This window comes from Pteropus alecto, unplaced genomic scaffold, assembly GCF_000325575.1.
Source record: "Pteropus alecto unplaced genomic scaffold, ASM32557v1 scaffold177, whole genome shotgun sequence".
NCBI lineage: Eukaryota > Metazoa > Chordata > Mammalia > Chiroptera > Pteropodidae > Pteropus > Pteropus alecto.
The window spans coordinates 11,274,660-11,294,715 of NW_006442207.1; the positions used below are offsets into that span (position 1 = coordinate 11,274,660).

At 41.4% G+C, this 20,056-nt stretch overlaps 1 protein-coding gene across 1 annotated transcript in view; it reads right to left on the minus strand.

Moving 5' to 3' along the window:
* Positions 1-2,749: 2,749 nt before the first annotated feature.
* The window catches only part of GSTO2 (glutathione S-transferase omega 2), a 17,575-nt gene continuing 268 nt past the window's right edge, over positions 2,750-20,056 (minus strand). The window contains exons 2-6 of the mRNA XM_006920881.2: positions 19,917-20,025; positions 17,700-17,922; positions 16,664-16,765; positions 4,359-4,465; positions 2,750-2,909 (exon numbers count right to left, since the gene is read on the minus strand). Of these exons, the coding sequence (XP_006920943.1) occupies positions 2,750-2,909; positions 4,359-4,465; positions 16,664-16,765; positions 17,700-17,922; positions 19,917-20,025 (701 nt within the window). The remainder of the gene's footprint in view (positions 2,910-4,358; positions 4,466-16,663; positions 16,766-17,699; positions 17,923-19,916; positions 20,026-20,056) is intronic.

Here is a 20,056-nt window from a genome sequence, read left to right on the forward strand (position 1 = left end):
GACCAGAGGCTGATCAATGAGAATTCGCTTGGGCTGGATATTTGGCTATTTGTGAAGACTTCAGATAACAAATGGAACATATACCATGGGAGAGTTAAGCCTGGTTCTCAAGGCAGAGCAGCATGGTCCCCCTTCCATCAAGAAGGCCACTGATGTGACAAAGGACATGTGGGCCAGGCAGGACACGAAGAGGAAAATCAAGGGAGAGACACCCTCCCACCACCACCACCAAAGGTTCAAGGAGCAAAGTAGAGGCACAGGGCCGAAGGGGACACTCTAGCTTATTTAGATATTTTAGATTGAATCCTCTCTTCACACTCATGGCCGCTCTGCTGTCTGAGATCAGAGAAATAGAGAGCTAGAAGGAATCTCGATAACATTTAGTCACCATCTCCTCCCACCACCACTGCCAGCTGTCCAGGCCACCCCCACCTCACCCCACCCCACCCCAAATCAGGCTGTGCAACTGGACTCAGCCCAGATGGGCTTCAACGCAGAACCTATAAGGAAGAGAACTCCACGCGACCCCTTCTGGTCATCAGTTCAGCTGTTAAGAGGCTCTTTCGAATGTTGTGGTTTAAATTATTTTTCTCTTTTCCAGTCAGCAGGACATAGAGGACAGCTTTCATCTTAAATCCTTAAATTTAACATGCTTTTGTAAGATATACGCCAATTATTAAAAGTGGTTATCTCATGAGACATGAGATTAAGAAAGACTTATTTTTACACCGTTGTTATTTTAACCCTGATGCATTATTTCCGTCTCCCTCACCAAGTCCTCCCTCCCCACCCCCACCCCCTACACTGCTTGCCAATAAAAGAAATGGTATTTTAAAAAGCTCCTCATGGAGCATTATTCGATTGCCTCTTTTCACCAGGATAAACCCTAGTTTCATCCTAGTTTCATTCCTCCGTGGAATCTGAAATGAGAGGGGAAAAGTGGAATGAGAAAGAAAAAGTGGAAGGTGGAAGGCAACGCAGGCGACCCCAGCAAACTGCAGAGAGCGCGGCTGATGGAAAGGCACTGAAATCCCAAACTGGGCTGAGGGCCCCGAGCCTGCCACCTTGAGCACTTTTCTCCATGCTGTACTTCCTGGTTCTTCAAGCTTTCCATATGAGAGTGTGGAGCCCCAAAAGAGAACATCTTTGGTCTTGGCCATCAGAGACATGCTGTTATCTGTTGCGTCGACAGCAATTTTGGTCCCATGGCAAACACTCACCAGCACGCAGGATTAAAATCTGCAAAGACTGATCTGTCCCCGACTCCTGGGAGAGGCCACAGGAGCCAAGCAAAGATCCCAGGGAAATGTGACTCACAGACCTCACTCTGCATTGACTTGGACACCATGGCAACAGGGCACCTCATCTGAGCAGATGGCACAGCAGACGGCCCCTGTCACGCGGCGCCTGCTATGGCAGACCAGGCCACCTCACCAAGCAGGCTTGCTTCTGTCCAACTGGCACAGAGTCACACTGGTAACTATTTACATGAGTCAAAATCCATCCAGAGGTAGCAGATGGCCAGGCAAGGCTGAGATGTAGGGAGAAACGGAGCTGATTTGGGCTGAGTCAGAGGCAGAGGCAGCAGACAGCTCCTCTATGGGCACCGACAAGTCAAAACATCATTCCCCTTGGCTGGTTTCTCAGCCTGGCTGGAGGCTGGGAAAAGATTAGGCATGAACAAAGCTGAAAGGATCACAGGCTGATCCCTAGACCCTGAGACAAAATGGTATCGAACAGGCCCGTCCACTCCTAAGGCACCTTCCAGCACACCAGGCCATTCTGAGCTCTTTGTCATCGTCAGGGGTGAACACTGCTGGGCAGAACCAGCGGAGGGGCCGTATCAGGCAGAGGTAAGCATTCCTACTGCAAGACAAGCAGCTCCAAAGAACTAAGTTTAACAACACAACCAAGATGAGTGGGAGGATCAGAGGCTCTTGTGTCTTTGTCATCTTCGTCACATTTATCCTGCACATGACCCAGGGCTTGGTACACAACGGGCAACCAGAGGCATTTGTTGGGATGAATTAAAAGAGTATATGACGCAAATCTAACAGAGTGACCTTTGCCTGTTACTGGGTTTGGGGCGTGTGGTTTTTTTTTAAGGCAGGATGTTGGCTATAGAACATTTTGTGAGCCATCCTGAGCCCAAACAGCACCAGTGAAATTCTGACGCAGTTGGTCCAGAGTGATAACGGGTGTCTCACTTCCTGCTTTGGAATTCTTTCAGTCACAAGACCCTCAGCGTCTCCCAGGCCCATGGCCAATGTTTGAACAAGAATGATACTCATGCACACCCACGTGGACTGCAGCTTTCATTTGCCAAGTAGAGAGTATTTGAACTTGAAGCGTTTTCTTTTTCCTTCCCTTCTCTGGCTTTCCTCCCACCAGGGAGGTTGTGGACGGTGCCACTCTATAGTGACAAACGTCAATGCTGGATAGGCCTTGAACTTCAACATCAGCATCAACAGCCTAGAGGTCAAACTGAGTCCAAGGCCAAGTTGCTGGGAGGCACGCAGGCTCCCAAAATGTGCTTGGACATTAGCAGCGGGCACTAGCTTTCTAGAGGATCCTTAGAAGCTCTGAGCTAGCGGAGTCATACAAGTGGTTCTCAGAAAGCCTGCATTTTCTGTCTCCATGTTTATTGGGAACCTCAAAGAAAATGAACATAGAATGATTGACCCAGCAAAACAATTCTTGACAGAATCACGACGGGAATTCTGGATGGTGAAGGGATGGACTGTGAAGCTCAGCAACTCAGCCCATAGTCAAAGGCATCAGGGTGGTTCTGAAAATAGAGATTCAAGAAACCCAGAAAAATGTTCTTATCGATGATAAGAGAACACACTGCAGGGTCCTGCTTCATGGCTGATATCCAGAGCCGAAGTGCCGGGGTGTGGTTCACACAGCTGCAGGACAGGAAAGGAGTGTTAGCTGGTCGGAAGGCGAAGGCATCGGGAACAGGGGCACGTGTCACCCTTCAGGTTTTTGGGATACGAAAAGTGGGTTTCTTTGGGTAATAAAGTTATCTTAGTGACCTTACTATCAACTGAGCACGATCATTTACTGAAGGAAAATCTTATTTTTGGAATACCTGTGTGTGCTTTTGAATTGTAAAAGTTGTCGATTTTAACAACGCAGTTGAAATACCTATGGACTGATTGCTCTGGGGGAAATAAGATGCCTCTGCCTCACTGTTTACCAACAAGAAGACAACCTCCTGAAAGAAACGTTCTTCTGTCACTCTCATATTTTACTTGAGGAGGTTTGAAAAAAAAAAAATAAAGACAGGTTGTTTCTAAAAATACTTTTTAGAAAAGTAAGTAAAACGATCATTCAACCTTGAAATAATGGACCTGACAGGGCCCACCCAAAGATGGATCAGGAAGTTTAGGTCTAGGATAAGTCAAGTGACTTGCTCTGGATGGTATGACCGGTCAATGGGAAATCCAGGAGTAGATTCCCTAATCTGTGGCCCAATACTCTGTCCTAGAGAAGACAGGTTTTTGTGATGTTCATGTTGAGACCTAGTTTAAAATATCCAAATATGTTTTATCTGATCTGCCCTCAGAGACAGCTGAAATGGAAAGCTCAGATGTCTCCTGGATAAACTGTGCATTATGAGGGTCTAGATGCAGTTCTGGCTCAGCAGGACCAGAGTCCCAGATCTGAGAAGTGTCCAGCACCCCCCATGCGACTGGGTGCGATTAGAGCTGGTGCCAGCACGAGTTCAACTTCTCCACTGCACATTGTGGGAACAAGGCGTGTGTTCTGCCTGGGGACCCTACATGGTCTCCCTGAGTCTCCCGGGCAATTTCTTCTACTTTAAATATTCCTATACTTCCATGGGATGTGGGTGGCTATTTCATTTATTGGAACATCGAGCAAATATTGCTTTTAAAATCATTGGTGTTTTAAGGATATTCCTATCTGGGGAGATTCCGCAGGGAACTAAAAAGTGAGTGTACAGTGTACGGTGTCCACTTGGTGACTCGGCAGGACCAGGTGCAAGCGAGGCCCTCGAGGGAGCTGCAGACAAGTCACTAAAACTCGGTCACTGAATCCCTCCATCTACTTTCACCACTGGCCTGAGTTTGGATGGAAAGTGAGGACGGCAGCTCTGAAGCACTATGGGAGGCTTTTGGACACAGGATCTTATCAGCAGAAATATAAAGAAAGTTTGGGTTCACAGTGGCAGAAGAGCACAGATTCATTTTGAACAAGAAAATGTAAAACCTCTTTGTTCAAAATGCATCATGAAACATGTTCGAAGGAGGATAAATGGCACACAGACCATTTCAACCACTGTTACCCAGGACGACCCCAGGAACTCATGACCATGTGGTCGAATGTCTTACTCAGCTATTCCGTATACATCCAGCCGCTCAAACCAGGGCCAAAAGAGGTAATCGATCATGGATATACAGTCTCCACCAAAGAAGACGGTGTTCTGATAGTCAAGAATCTAAAAGTTTAAACAGAACAAAAGTAAGTTAATTTACTGATCTGCTGGCATTGTTAGAGACACTAAATACAAATATCAAATTACTTCCCAAAGAGAGGGAGAACTAAGGCTTTGATTCTCCTTCCGATTTGTTAGGTGAATGCTCCCTCCCTACTCCTGGGGTTTCTTCCACCTCCCTTGGGGTCATACTCCTGGCCACACTCAATCCCCTCCCTCCTTTCGATACTGGAAGGATGGCATAGTTCATCTCGTTGGAGCATCTGGGAAGATAACCCAGGCAGAGGCACCAGCTCCCTCACTTAGCCTGGGACAGGCTCCTCCATGTGCCAAGCTCTCCATGAACAGCTCAGCCACTGGAGTGGAGAGGCCCTGTCTCAGGCCAGTGCTGCCCATCACTGGGCGGGGGGCACATTGGGAAACCCATCTGTTGCAATGACCCCCATTCTCCAGGATGCATTTTATCTGTAATAAATGGGACACCATAGTCTCCACGTCTTCCTCTTTTGCCTTATTTTTCAATGATTAAAAACTAGGGCAGGAAAGAGCAGTGCTGTTTAATGGACATCCTCAAATCTCAACGTTGTCTTTCTGTCACCTTTTCTTTTTTTATTTTGAGCTCTTTGAACTTCGTGCTAGTTGGTCACCCAACATCATCAACTTTTTACATTAAAATTTTTCATTCTCAAATTGGACAAATCAACAGAGACAGAAAACAAATAAACTCTTAACAGATAACCAAAGGTAGTAAAAAACAAACAAACAACAACAAAAAGACTACCTGAAAATTTATATAGCAAAAGCACTTAACAGAGGTCATTGTCTGGCCAGTCTTCCCAAAGAGAAAAGTATTGTGCCAATTATCTAGTTACATCAAGCAATTGACTCTCTTTGACCCATATAACTCATAATCAACTCAATACTTGCCCATAGCTATAGATCTAGCTTCCTATATCCTTTATCTAGATTTCTATATTCCTATCTCTATCATTCAGGTTTGATTCTTCACACTCCAGACCAGCTTGATAACTGTGATGCAGCCCAGGGCTGTAGTTAGGAGGGTGAGTTCTGGAGCCAGTAGACCTGGTCCTATGCCGGATCCACCACCAATTCAACACAGAACACAGGGCAACTTACATCCCTCCTCCTCCAAGCCTTAATTTTCTCATCTGTAAAATGGTGCTGACATTAGTGCTCATCTCAAAGATTACGGTAAGGAGTGATGTAACTGCACGTGAATAAACATGAGCTCTCGTGATGAGAAAGCACAGAGACCCCCAAAAGTTACCTCCACAGAAAGCACATCCACTCCTGACAGAATGGATCAATGGGACCCCCCACCCACCACCCTTCTCAGAGGAGAAAGCAAATCTTGTGGCCCTAAAGTCTAAGTCTTCATTATCTCCGAGTATGGCATAAAGAAGTCCCCTTGAATAGTATCCCAGAAGTCTGAAAAAATGTTAGGTGGCATCACTTTGTTCAAAAGAACTAGCAGCATCTGGCCAATGAAAACTCAAAACGGGCTATTTTTAGTCATGTATAAACAAGGTCTGACTTAGAGCGAAGTAATAAATTGTTCCATTTTTATGGATTCCAGAAGCCCCAAACCCTCTTTATCTTCAGGAACAGATAATAGTTATCCAAACTTTTACCACTGACTTTGAAATGTATACCACCAGTTTATTATTGGCCTTCGTGGCACAAATCAGAACCAAATCTAAAGTGATTGACTCTGGAACATCTGTGTAATTCTGCTTTACAGAGCAGAGGTACTACTGGAAGAGTCCTGGTCAAAACAAGTCACATGTGGACATTTAACGGAACCCATGATGGGTCCTTTGGTAAAGTGATGAGATATTTTGAAAATGAATAACTGTTGAGTAATTGATGTTTACTTAGTATATTTTTCTAAAACCTTTCATTTGCTCAAAGTAGGAGTATGCCTTTAAATATATATGATCTTACAAATATGATTAATTTGTATAAAAACACTCATAAAGTAATTGAAGCCCTATCTAGGTACTTTATATAATAAAAAGTTAAGATGACCATATGGATTAAATGGATGAGGCATCAATTACCTTCTGCCAGCTTCCCCCAACCCCTGAAAAACATATATACATTACCTCAGATTTTTTTATATCTAAGTGTGACTTGGGACTACCCACATTGAAATCCTTGGAGTTTCTGATACAGCTGCAGATTTCTAAGCCCTGCCTCAGACAGACAGGTTAAGTCTAAAAATCCCCATAGAAAATCTGTCTTCCTATCCACTAGCACTAAGTGCTGCTTTCTTTACAGGCACATCCCAGTGATGTAGGAGAACATACTGGCCAGGCGTCCTAATAAAGTTCCTGAAGTGTTAGGGCCCTCAATAGAAGAGCTTTCTTCTGTGCTAACCAGATACCTTCCAGTCATGTGAACTGAAGTTTCCACTTGGAATTACAGAACATCAATATTGGAAGGGCTGCTGGAACTCATCATGGGGTGACTCCCCACACATTTTACTATTTTGTAAATACCATGCTTACTACACAAAAGATTAGAGGTGCACTGTAGAAAAAAAAAGTCTATAATAAAATATTAAATATGAAAAATAATAAAACACTAAGATCAGGGAAAATAAAAGTTAGAAGGTCAAAACAAGGAAGGAAAATGGTATCAAGATATCAAGCCAAGAGTCCTGCAGAGTTCCTTAAAGCTTTGAATTTGAATTTGAATTTGAATTTGAATTTGAATTTGAGTTTCCTGGCAGCTGAAGCGGACAGGAAAACATGCTGGTGAGCTGATTCTTGTCTTTCATGTGGAAGCACAAGAGACTCACTTTACAGAGGAAACTCAGTCCCAGGGAGGTAAAGGGACTCTCTCTGGTTAGTGTCAGTCCCTCACACTACTGCCAATCCTTGTGTCATTCAACTTCAAACATGTATGTATGAGGACTCTAATCACAAAAGCCTCCTCCAGTCTCTTGTGAATTCTTTGCTTGTTCTTTGAGAATTAGTGAACACTTCCTCGCTCTGTCAATCAGAGACTCTTCAGGAGCACCTACCAGGGAGGTGAGACACACCCACAGCCATGGTGAAAGAGCTTTCCAAAATTCTCTCCTTCCTGTTTTATTCCGTTGATAAGAATGTCTTTGGGGAACTTTACTAAAATAGTTCTTTTGTGTGCTCATTTTAAACTGGTCCCTTGCTTATAGTCAATTAGGTCCCTTGCTTATAGTCAGTTAGCTCCTCCAACACACTTTAGGATAGACAGAGGTAAAAGAAAAAACTGGCAGGGTTAATTTTCAGCGTCTTATCTTTCCTGAGTGTATTGTCATCAGAAACGAATAGGAAGCTGCCGCTATACCTGACATCCCTTAGCAGTGATTATGTTAATAGCCAAGGTCATTTTTAAAAACTCTATTTTGATTTTTTTCTGTCATACACCAGCCACATGTAATATGGCATTCTTATCGTTAAGAATTAAGAATATTGGCCATTCTTAATGTTGAATAGTTTCTCTCACAGCGGAATCCCTCACTTTCAGGTGTATTGTGCTTGGTATCACCAAGCAAGGCAAAATAGTCTGCTTAGAGAAGACACTTTTCTTCCAAGGCCCCTGACATCCCCCACAAGGCCACACGTGGGGAGGGAACTGAGGCTCTGTCTTCTAGACCTCGGGTTTTATGAAAGTATTAACACATCTTCAGTTCACCCTTAAGAATTGAGATATTTTGGAGAAAACCATTTGATGTCCTGGAATAGTAGAAAATAAGTATTTTTTTAAATTTTCTGCTCTCCAATTCATGAAAAATAACTACTGAGAGTTCCCTCGCTTTTGGATGTGACAAGGGATAAAGAATGAGCATGCAAATGAAGAGGGAGGGGCCGTTTGGTATGCCAAAGGTACACTATTTCCACCCGCTAAACGCGAAAAGCGTGGAAGGAGGGCCCCTCATCTTCTGCGAAGGCCTCTCGGGCTCCCCCAGGCGGTCGGAAAGGAGGTTCGCGCTGGAGCGCAAGTGGAAGGAAGAAGAGCGCCGCGCTCCCCCTTGTGGTCATCGGTGGTGAGGCGCACTTGACTGAGGCTTCCCCAGAAGGTTCACCAAGGAGGAAAAGAAACCTGTAAGATCAAGATCTTACAGAGAAGCGAATCCTAGACTTCCTCAAACCAAGATTTCTAAAAAGCTTCGGTCTACAGTCCTGGACTCTCGGATCCAGCTTCAATAATCGCCTACCCTGCACCACCATCAAGTACACTATTACCAAGATATTCTGGCCTCTGACGAGGACAGCGCGTGGTGGCTCACAGCGGGCACTGCAAGCCTTGCTGCAGGAGGTAGGAAGCGGTTTCGTTTTGTTTTTTAATAGACATAGTGCTTAAGAAGCAGAAACCCCTCCCCTCCACCCCCCTTTCCCCAAAAGACACAAAGCTACCTACCAATAAGTCAGCTCTGCAGGTCCTTATCCAGAAGCAGCAGTAAAGTACTCAATTCCAGGGGCAGAAATCTTTTGAGTTCAAAAAAGATAAGGGGGAGATTCTCAAGATTTCAAATTTCAGATCCCTGCTATACTGATACACAGCTAAAGCTGAGCTAACGACAATGAACTGATTGCCTGTAATACGAACCAACGGTATAGAACAAACAGTATAGGTAAAACCACTTCTCTAGAAAGGAATCTTCCTAGTAGTGTCTGGCAGAATGTGCCCCTTCCTGCTACTCATCACTTAAGACTTTCCGTCCCCTATGAAGATTCGGAATGCCATTTGTTAACATCTGGGGATTAAAGGACCATCCTGAAAATTCCTCCTGAAATCCTTTTAATGGGCTTCTTTTGTCAAAATATATTTGTAAGATAGTGGGGATGGGGGAGCTAGTGGATGGTGGACGAAAAGATAAATGAATATTTATCAAATCTCTGAAGGGGGAGAGGACTCCCTATGTATAAAAGGAGTGAAAGAAATCACAATAGGAAAGACATAGCACAATATTTTGAAATGTTATATATTTCTACATGTACAAAAAAGGGCAAACCAAATTAAAAGTGATAACAAAAGAAAACAAAAAATGTGTCTTAAAAACAGGCAAATATCTTTTGTATATAAGGAACTCTTTACAAATCAGCAAGGAAAATCAGTAAGACCTTGACAGACAGATAGGTAATAGATCATTTCCACAAACAGAACACAAAGAGATGGCATACTTTGAGGAAAAATCTCCCACTTCACTAGCAATCAAAGAATACACATTAAATCAACAATGAGAAACTACTGTTTTTCTCCAAAACAGGCAAATATCTTTTTAAATGAAATCTCTCAACAGTGAAAAGGGGATGGGACAAAGGGCATTTTCTTATACTGCTGGTGGAGGGTAAACAGCACAAGTTTTTAAGGAAGGATGTAGCCACATACAGCTCCAGCCTGTAAAGTGTTCATACCCTTTGATCTGGTAATTCCATTCCTGGAAGTCCAGCCTAAGCACATATTCTAAAATAGAGAAAATATTTTTTATGCAAAGAAGCTGCTGTTGCCTGCAGCATCATTCATAATGGTAAACAACTAGACACAATCTAAATACCCCTAATAAGTGTGCTGGATAAATAACTTTATGGTTTATACACATGGCAAATTTTGTGGAATGAACATTATTTTGTTTGTTTTCTTTAATTATACATGTAATAGAGAAATGCATTCTCATTACTTAAAAAAATTTCAAACACAATAAACAGTATTAATGGCAAAACCCCTCCTTCCCCCACTCCCCTTGCCCTTAACCATTTCTCTTTCTTATCCCAATTCTAATCCCTTTTCTAGTCGTAGCCATTTGGGGGAGTTTGATGTGTATCTCTTCAGACATTTTTCTAGGCATTTAGTTACATATATGTACAAATGCTTAGTTTTGTTTTCTTCCTCAAAAATGAGATCATACCATCTGTATTACGGTATGATTCACTTAAATATTTCTAGGCAATCTTTTCATACCAGTAGTACACATGGATCTACTTCATTTATTTTTAACTGCTCTACAGAATTCTATAAGATGAACATTATTTAAGCATTCCCTGTCTAATTTACATTAAAGTTTACAATTTTTTTATCATCACAAATAATGCTTCTCTAATAAACATCAATATACATATAAATAAGCATGTATGGAGTTTATAAAAATATGGGGGAAACTCTTACATCATAACGGTAACCAAGTTCCATATACAGTACAATTTCGACTATATGATGATATATATAGCAGAAAAGAAAAAAAAATAATAACGGTGGTTGTTTCTGAATAGTGAGGTTATGAGTATTTTTTTTTCTATAGTTTTATTTATTTTCCAAATTCTCTCTATTGAACAAGTATTACTTTATAATCGGAGAAGAGTAAAAATAATTTTAAATAATAAGAATAATTACTATTCTATTATTTACATTGTGAGAGAGGGTATAGTGGAAGGTTATTGAAAAAAATACAACAAATAGTTTACACAGAAAGTAGCTTTCAGCATTGGACAACGAATGAAGTTACTAAACTAGCAACGGCACTCAAATCACTCAACTAGTGTGGAAGAATGGTGGTTACAATTAAACAGTGGCATGTTAGTGGACATGCTAAATTAGTTGACAAATCCAAGAGACCTGACAATGTATGACCAACATAAAAAATTGTACATGAATGTTCACGGCAGCATTATACATAATAGCCAAAAAGTGAAAACAACCCAAGTATCCATTAACTGATGAATGGATAAACAAAATTTGGTGTATCTATACAACGAAATACTAAGTCATAAGACGGAATAAAGGATGAACATTATGCTCAGTAAAAGAAGCTCATGAAAGACTAACACTGCATGATTCCATTTATATGAAATGTCTAGAACAGGCAAATCCATAGAGACAGAAAGTAAATTGGTGGTCGCCTATGTCTGGGAGGGTTGGGAAGAAATGGGAAGAGACAGCTAATGACTAAAGGGTCTCTTTGGGGGATGATGAAATGTTCTGAAATGAAATAGTGGTAATGATTGTATGACTTTGTGAATATACTCAAAACCACTGAATTGTACACTACAAAGGGTGAGTTTTATGGTATGTGAATTATATCACAATAAAGCTGTTATAAAAAAAATAGCTAGTAGCAATGAGTTTAGTTTGTAGGTATGTTAAATTAGTTGATAAAAAGATAAATTTAGCTTGTAAATATTTTGCCATACACAAAAGGCTACAGAAAATTACTTTCGGTGATATGAACTTTCTTCCCTTCACGTCCTGGTGACATCAAAGGAAAAACAAGTAAACAATTTATAAATAAATTCATTACTGAAATTAATAGAAATCAAGGAAGAAAGAGCAAAACTTAACCAAGACCATATAATCTAATTGAGGAAAAATGTCATTTTGGAGAGGAGAAAGGGCAGTTTAAAAATTAACATTATAGGTAAAATTTCGCATCAAGAAAATATTTAACTACAGATGCTTCTGGGTGATGTACATACAATTTATACAGTTTTGACCTCATGCAAACTGCTACATATACATATAAGGCCAGCATTCAAATTTGGCAATGTGGAAAACTTTGCATGGAAATGCAAAGTAGAATACCATAAAGCATGCTGGCGACTGCCAAGAACTAAAAGCAGAAAATGTCCTGTGGCCACCAGAAGCTGAAGGCCTCAATTACTGGGCAGGTTCTCCGTCCCTCAATGTTATTTCAGCATGTTCTATGTTACCCCGCTTCTCACTCTCCTTTATTGAGTTCCGATGATGACTTGTAAGGGATCAAGCAATGGCCAGAGTGCAGAATTCATAAGCAGGAGATAACTGAATTAGAGCAAAAATCCAGAGCATCAAAGAAATATGGTTGAATCCTGTCTTTCACTGCACTTGAACTTGATTTGACTACTTCTACAATGAAAAATATTTAGAATGAAGCCACTGGCAAAAAGAAAGAACTGCTGGAAGGTGTTGCCACGTTCAAATCCACAAGGATAAAATGAAGATGGGCTCAGGTTCTATTTTGTAATGGAAACGTCGATTATAAAGTATAAAACAAAAAGAATAAAGCAGAAAAAATGTATGCTGCTTAGATTAATGATTCAGTACAGGCTAGAAAATTGGTTTGAAGACAGAGAGTGTGGTTAGTGTGGTTATAAAAGGGCATCCAGTACTTTTAAAACTCATGAGAATGTTCAGAACAGGAAAGCAAGTGGGGACGTCGCTGGTTCAATAATAAAAGCGGCAGTAATGTGTCTCAAAGAATTGTAAAAATACTACCGAAAAATGTGGTTCTATAACAACCACAGTAACTCTTTACTTTTGATGAAACTGGATTTTTTAAGAAAAAAATTAAAAAGCCAGGGCACTTTTTTCAAAAGAAGAAAGTGTGAGAGTTTAAGGCTACAGAAGGTAAACTGGGCCTTTTGCTTGAGGATAAGAGGGCAGAGGCTTATATGTTGCTTTCTTGCTTATCCATCGGAAAGCCCATGTGTATTTAATACATTTTCAGCTCACGCAAAGCTTCATTGTTCAAAACCATGAGAAAGTTGAATAAGTTAGGGAAGTTACTCTATTAGAATTATGCTGACAAGTTTCAATTTCACTAGAATCTCCTCGAGTCAGTATACTGGTATTTAGAGGAATGGATCAAATCATTCAAGCTCGTGGGGCATGTTTCATATTCCGATATTTCCTACTTAAAAGTCTTGCTAACATTTTATGGAACAAAACCCACATTAAACCTGTTAGAGCACTGCTGACTACTCAGTGGTCCTTAAATAACATCCATGAAAGCTACCTAAACCTGGGCTAGGTGACAAGTTACCTCCAGGACTCAGCTACTGAAGATAAAGTGGAAATGAGTTATTCAGTGATGTGCTGGAACTGGCCAATGGCCTACATCTCTTCCCAACTCTTGAGTTTAGAGATATCACATTGGTAGGTTAAAACCAGCCTTTGGTGGGAATATTTATGCCACTGAAATCAGCGAATCCCACAAATCAGGGCCTTTTTCCTCCTTCTTTTTCTTTCAGAGAGAGTTACTTGTTACACATTTATCACCACGCCACTGGTTATATTCCTAATTTCTCAGGTTAAATGGTGGCCACAAAGGTAAAACACTGTGTTTCAATTCTTGTTCTTATGATCGATGCATTTTGCAGCTCTGTCAAGTGCCTTTGCCTCCTCCATTTATCTCTAACTTCAACAAAAAGAGATATTATTCTTCAATCTTCATAGTACCATTTACCCGCAAGGGTTGTTGGAAAGATTAAATGAGATGGTGTATACAAAGCACCTGCAGTATGATGATGCCTTGCCCGAAAATGCAGGTTCACTCACCCTGGAAGAGCCCCAACTAAACAAACATGTTACATGTTTATTTAGCAATCTATAATTTACAAGTTCACCCATCATCCAAAGGGACCGTAGGAAAGGAGACAAGTCAAAATGCGTTTTCAGTTATCTTTGAACTCAAAGGGTTTTGTTTCCCAGCTCCTCTCCCTGGCCCAGCATTTATCTGTGGGAGGGGATGCAGGCATGATGGAATTAGTTCAGCAAATCTTTGAAATAAAGACCTTAAAAATTCTCTATGCCCAAGAGCTTTTCAAACTTCGTTTTGAAAGCAGCAGTCTCTCTCCCTCCCCAAATGCTATCTTGTTAGATGGCGAACATAACTTCTCAAACACTTCCTCGGCCTATAAATTTGGAAACCAAGGCATAGAGATGTCCAGAACTTTATCCAAGGTTCTGGAATCTGGCAAAGCCAAGCCTAGGATTCACGATTCTTTCCATATGTCATATTGCCTCCTCGGAATCAAAACCACAGTCTGTGGTCTCAGGACCAGAGATTGACATTTCTTCCACGTGACAACTTATCACCCATATGTACTGCAGCTGTAGAAATCTAAGATAGGCAGCTGGAAGCACAAATAAATTTAATCTACTTCCACTTGACAAAGGTAAATGGAAGAGTATTAATAATCAGGCTTCCTTTAAGGAAATAAAAATAGCATTCTCTGGCTGCCAATAGAGTTACAAAACACCCATAAAGGAAACATATAAGTTTCTGGAACAAAGATAAAGGAAGCCAAAAAACTATCTTCCAGATTATTCTAGAGGTAAGGGGTAAGTAGCCCTCTTGCTGCCAGGTTAATGAAGGATCTGCTGGAAGAGATTGCTCCTTGTCCAGCCATAGTCACTTCTCTTTTCTTTCTTAATTACAGAACCCTGATTTTATTTAGAATGTTCCAGCTAAAAGACTAAATTTCCCAGCCTCCCCTGCAGGTAGTTATGACCCTACAATTAAGTTCCAGGCAATGAGATTTAAGTAGTCATTGAGTAGGGCTTCTGGGAAAGCCCTTGAAAGGGGCATAGCCTTTTGCCGGTTTTCCTTTCTGTTCTCCTTTCCACAACCTGGAACTTAAATGTGATGACTATATTTCCAGCAGCTATCTTGTCATTTCAAGAATGAAAGCTTTGCACTGAAAATGACAGAGCAGAAAGAGAGAAAGTGTCTTGGTCTCTGATAACTTCATGAAGAAGCCATCAAAACAGCCCTAAAACTGCCCTACCTCTGGCTTTTTTTATGTGAGAGAATAAACCCTTATAAGATAAATTTATAGTAGTTAGGTCTCTTTTACTAGCAGCCAAACACAATCTCTAATCAATATAGACTTTGGCCTCATTGGCAGAAGCTAAAGAAGCCATGCAGAGATACTTAAGGAATGTAGTGACTCTGGGAAAGGGAGAAATTCATCACATGCCCTCCCCCAACTCCTTGCCAGATTTTCAAGAATAATTCCAGGATTGGGTAGTTGAGGGCAAGTACCCACAAGTTCAAGTCAGATGACTAGTAGCTGAACTTATCAAAGTCAGGCAGAAAGAACAAGCCTGTGAAAGCAGAGGGTGTCAGGTTGACCAAGTTCACAATCCTGCATCTCTTCTTCCACTGGAGCTAAGCAGCAGAGGGGCCCCTTTTTGTACCTCTTCAAGGTTGCAGAATTCCTGACGAAGGGCTAGCTTCAGATCAGCACATTCTCTCCCGTATCTCAATGCTACCAGACACTCCTTGGTCAAATGTGGGACCTAATTAGAGGACACAGGTTTCTTAGTGGAGAAGTCTGAGGGGACCTCATGCACCCGCTCTGCCTAAAAATGCAGCCAAAGCTTTGTCACTTCAGGTTAACAGGCCAACACCCACATCCTGGTTCTCCAGCTCCCTCTAAGGGGGCATCTCTGTAGTTCTAGGAATCCACTTGTCATAGCACCCTAGTAAAACAAGGTGCTTTAAAAGGGGTTCTCCAGTGCTCCTTACTTAATCAGCTACTTCCATGCTGTACAATCTTAGGCAGGCAACTTAACCTCTCTAAGCCTCAGTGGTCTCATCTGAAAATGAATATAGTAATGGTTCTCACCTTAAAGGGTGGTTATAAGGGTTACATGAGTTAACCTTTATAAAGTAGTTAGTGTAGTGCTTGGCACATCGTAAGTTCTCAATATATGTCAGTTATTTTTATTTCATTTCAAAGAGAACTATCTTAAAATTTCTCCATCCTTTTTTCTCCCATTATCAACAGGTGCCCCCTTTCCTTTTCTTACATTTCCTGGACAGTTAGCACTCTTGCTCTGCATGAAAAGCAATCCCTTTCCATTCATTACCTTCTTTACACCCCAATTATTTTTTACCCGAAACCTCAGAAATAGTCCCTTTATTAAAGCATCACCAGTTTTCAGCTCTTTCAATAATCCTATCTCAAGTCACACAGTCATAACTATGCTAGTTCAAATGCAAAACTTCTGGTGACTGCTAGTTCAAATGCAAAGCGCCTATCAGTGAAGCCTCTAAACTTTAGATAAATTTATAGTAGTTAGGTCTCTTTTACTAGCAGCCAAACACAATCTCTAATCAATATAGACTTTGGCCTCATTGGCAGAAGCTAAAGAAGCCATGCAGAGATACTTAAGGAATGTAGTGACTCTGGGAAAGGGAGAAATTCATCACATGCCCTCCCCCAACTCCTTGCCAGATTTTCAAGAATAATTCCAGGATTGGGTAGTTGAGGGCAAGTACCCACAAGTTCAAGTCAGATGACTAGTAGCTGAACTTATCAAAGTCAGGCAGAAAGAACAAGCCTGTGAAAGCAGAGGGTGTCAGGTTGACCAAGTTCACAATCCTGCATCTCTTCTTCCACTGGAGCTAAGCAGCAGAGGGGCCCCTTTTTGTACCTCTTCAAGGTTGCAGAATTCCTGACGAAGGGCTAGCTTCAGATCAGCACATTCTCTCCCGTATCTCAATGCTACCAGACACTCCTTGGTCAAATGTGGGACCTAATTAGAGGACACAGGTTTCTTAGTGGAGAAGTCTGAGGGGACCTCATGCACCCGCTCTGCCTAAAAATGCAGCCAAAGCTTTGTCACTTCAGGTTAACAGGCCAACACCCACATCCTGGTTCTCCAGCTCCCTCTAAGGGGGCATCTCTGTAGTTCTAGGAATCCACTTGTCATAGCACCCTAGTAAAACAAGGTGCTTTAAAAGGGGTTCTCCAGTGCTCCTTACTTAATCAGCTACTTCCATGCTGTACAATCTTAGGCAGGCAACTTAACCTCTCTAAGCCTCAGTGGTCTCATCTGAAAATGAATATAGTAATGGTTCTCACCTTAAAGGGTGGTTATAAGGGTTACATGAGTTAACCTTTATAAAGTAGTTAGTGTAGTGCTTGGCACATCGTAAGTTCTCAATATATGTCAGTTATTTTTATTTCATTTCAAAGAGAACTATCTTAAAATTTCTCCATCCTTTTTTCTCCCATTATCAACAGGTGCCCCCTTTCCTTTTCTTACATTTCCTGGACAGTTAGCACTCTTGCTCTGCATGAAAAGCAATCCCTTTCCATTCATTACCTTCTTTACACCCCAATTATTTTTTACCCGAAACCTCAGAAATAGTCCCTTTATTAAAGCATCACCAGTTTTCAGCTCTTTCAATAATCCTATCTCAAGTCACACAGTCATAACTATGCTAGTTCAAATGCAAAACTTCTGGTGACTGCTAGTTCAAATGCAAAGCACCTATCAGTGAAGCCTCTAAACTTTAATATCAGAGGTGACAGCCCTACTATAATTCCATATCAGTGATTCTCCTAAGGCACATGGTAATAAAACAATTTCCCCAAGGATTTGGCTTTTAAAATAGATTGGAGTTTGGGGTAGAATTACAAAGTAAAATAAGAGTATAAGTGGCTTTTTTAAAAATTGGATATACCTTATAGAATAGCTCCAATAACATCTTTTGTCGAGCCCGCTCATAAGGGTCAAATGGATACAGCTTCCTTCCAGGATAAGCATCATCCAGGTACTCACAAGCGATGACAGATTCATAGATCAGTTGACATCTGCTGTTTTCCAAGACAGGAATTTGGCCAAAAGGGTGCTTTGAATAGTACCATTCAGGCTTGTTTCTCAGATTAATGTTGATAACTTCATGTCTTAAAAAGCAACAGGAAAACAAGACAGAACAAAAACAAGGGTCTTATGCAGGGAGACACTCATCTGGAAAGTAGAAGTAATCAATTTATAAAATTTAAATCTGCAATAAGTTTTTTAAAGGTTAGGTCTTTTACGAAGAAAAATATATAATATCATTGTCTTCATCCCCACAGTAAAATCTGTTAAATGTTTCCCTTGCCTTATCTCATTGGCATATTGTGAGCCTGGTTCCAGGAGACTGAATCTCCTACCCAAAATCCCCATGAGAAAGGAGTAAAGCCAAGACCAGAACCAGGAAATCTGACTCAGAGCTCATATGCTTAACCACTACCCTACAGTTTCACACATGTTAAAGCTTAAAAATAGAAATCTGCTATTAACAGGTCACAACAGAATATGGTAAATGTTAGCAGTTATGAGCACGAATTCTGGCATCAGACTGCATGAGGTCTGGACAGTCTAGCTTGTGACTGTCTGAATTCCTTAACTTTTCTGTGTTCCTTAATTGTAAAATAGGAAGTAATAAATGCACTTATTTGTGAATATCAAATAAGTGAATATGTCTAAAGTGCTTAGTACAGTAACTGGTACATAAGCAAGCAGTAAGTTTTGTATTCTTCTGCTTATGAATTATTATTAGAGGGTCAAGCCTATAAAGTTACCAGAGGCACTCACATGTCTAAAAAAATTAAACAAATGAGAATATTCTTTGCTCAGTCAAGGAGATTGTCTTAAACCCTAAAGTAATGGTTCTCAACTGGGAGTGATCTTGCCTCAGGGACATATGGCAATGTCTGGAGACATTTTTTGGTTGTCACAACTGAGGAAAGGGGATTCGACAGCCAACTAATGAGTAGAGGGCCAGCAGGGATGCTGCTAAACATCCAGCAATGCACGGGGCAGCCCCACCCCCACCTCTTCTCACACCCCCTCCCCCCAAAATGCCCCCCCACACACAAAATAATTATCTGGTCCAAAATGTTGATAGTTCCAAGGTTGAGAAACCCTGCCCTAAAGAAATATTTACATTAGTCCATAAGTTGCCAATTTGTCATTATGGGTAAAAAAAAAAAAAAAAAAAAATTAGGCTATTGTTATTTTAAATAGGTAAATTTAGGGCCAAATAGAATTGAGCAAGAAGGAAGAATCTGGAAGTATATGCCATATACTCCACTCAACAAAACAGAATTGCAAAATTTTATTTAAAATGTCTCTATATTAGTCTCTGTATTTCTCTGACATGAATCTGAAACTCTGAAGTCATCTCTTAACGATGGACTCTCCAAGATAAGAGCCAAAAGCCTGGAGTGACACATTCTCAACACTTTAGCTTAAAAGCCACTTGCATAGTCCCCATTCCAGCAAAGGTGCTCTGCCTTCCCCATCCAGACATGCGGAACTTAGTTTTGCAAAATTCCTCCTGGAAAGATATGTACCCAATTCCTCAGGTAAGTCTGAACATTCAAGACACCTCTTGAGAGCAGTTCCTCATATTTCATTGTTTGGAACTACTTCATTCATTCAAAAAATATTTGTAAGCACCTACTACGCACCAGTCTCTCTTCTAGCCCATGAATAAGAGAAGACATTCCCTACCCTCAAGAACTTACATTTGTGGGGGTAGAGGAAAGAGGGGTAAATAAATAAAATGTTGGATGCGGTGAACGCAACGAAGATAGAGAACAGGGTTGATCTGAAGGTGTCTGGGGTGGGAGTGGGGGCTACATTCGAAGGCGGCCTCGGTTGCCTCCGCTGTGCTTCTTCCTTCACAAGCATTACTAGGTGGAATCAGCTCACCAGAGCCATCATTCAGTGTACTCTGTTCTGAGTTGTGCTTGAAGTGTCCTACATAGACCGACTCTGCATTTCAGGACCGCTTGCTAAAGAATCCTCCCTAACCATCGACCGACTTTGCGTTGTAAGGAAAGGACAAGGCGCCCCAGATTTTAAATATGCCCCCTGCGCCGGCGTGGCACAGACCTTCCCTTCTCACCTGATGCCTTTGGCCTGGAGGACAAGGCGTGTCCGGTGTGCGTAAGGGCAGAACCTATTGCTGTAGACGCGGATCAGGCCCTCTGGGACCGGCCCTGGGGGGATGCTTCCTGCCGGGGAAAGTGCGTGGAACCGGGTGGG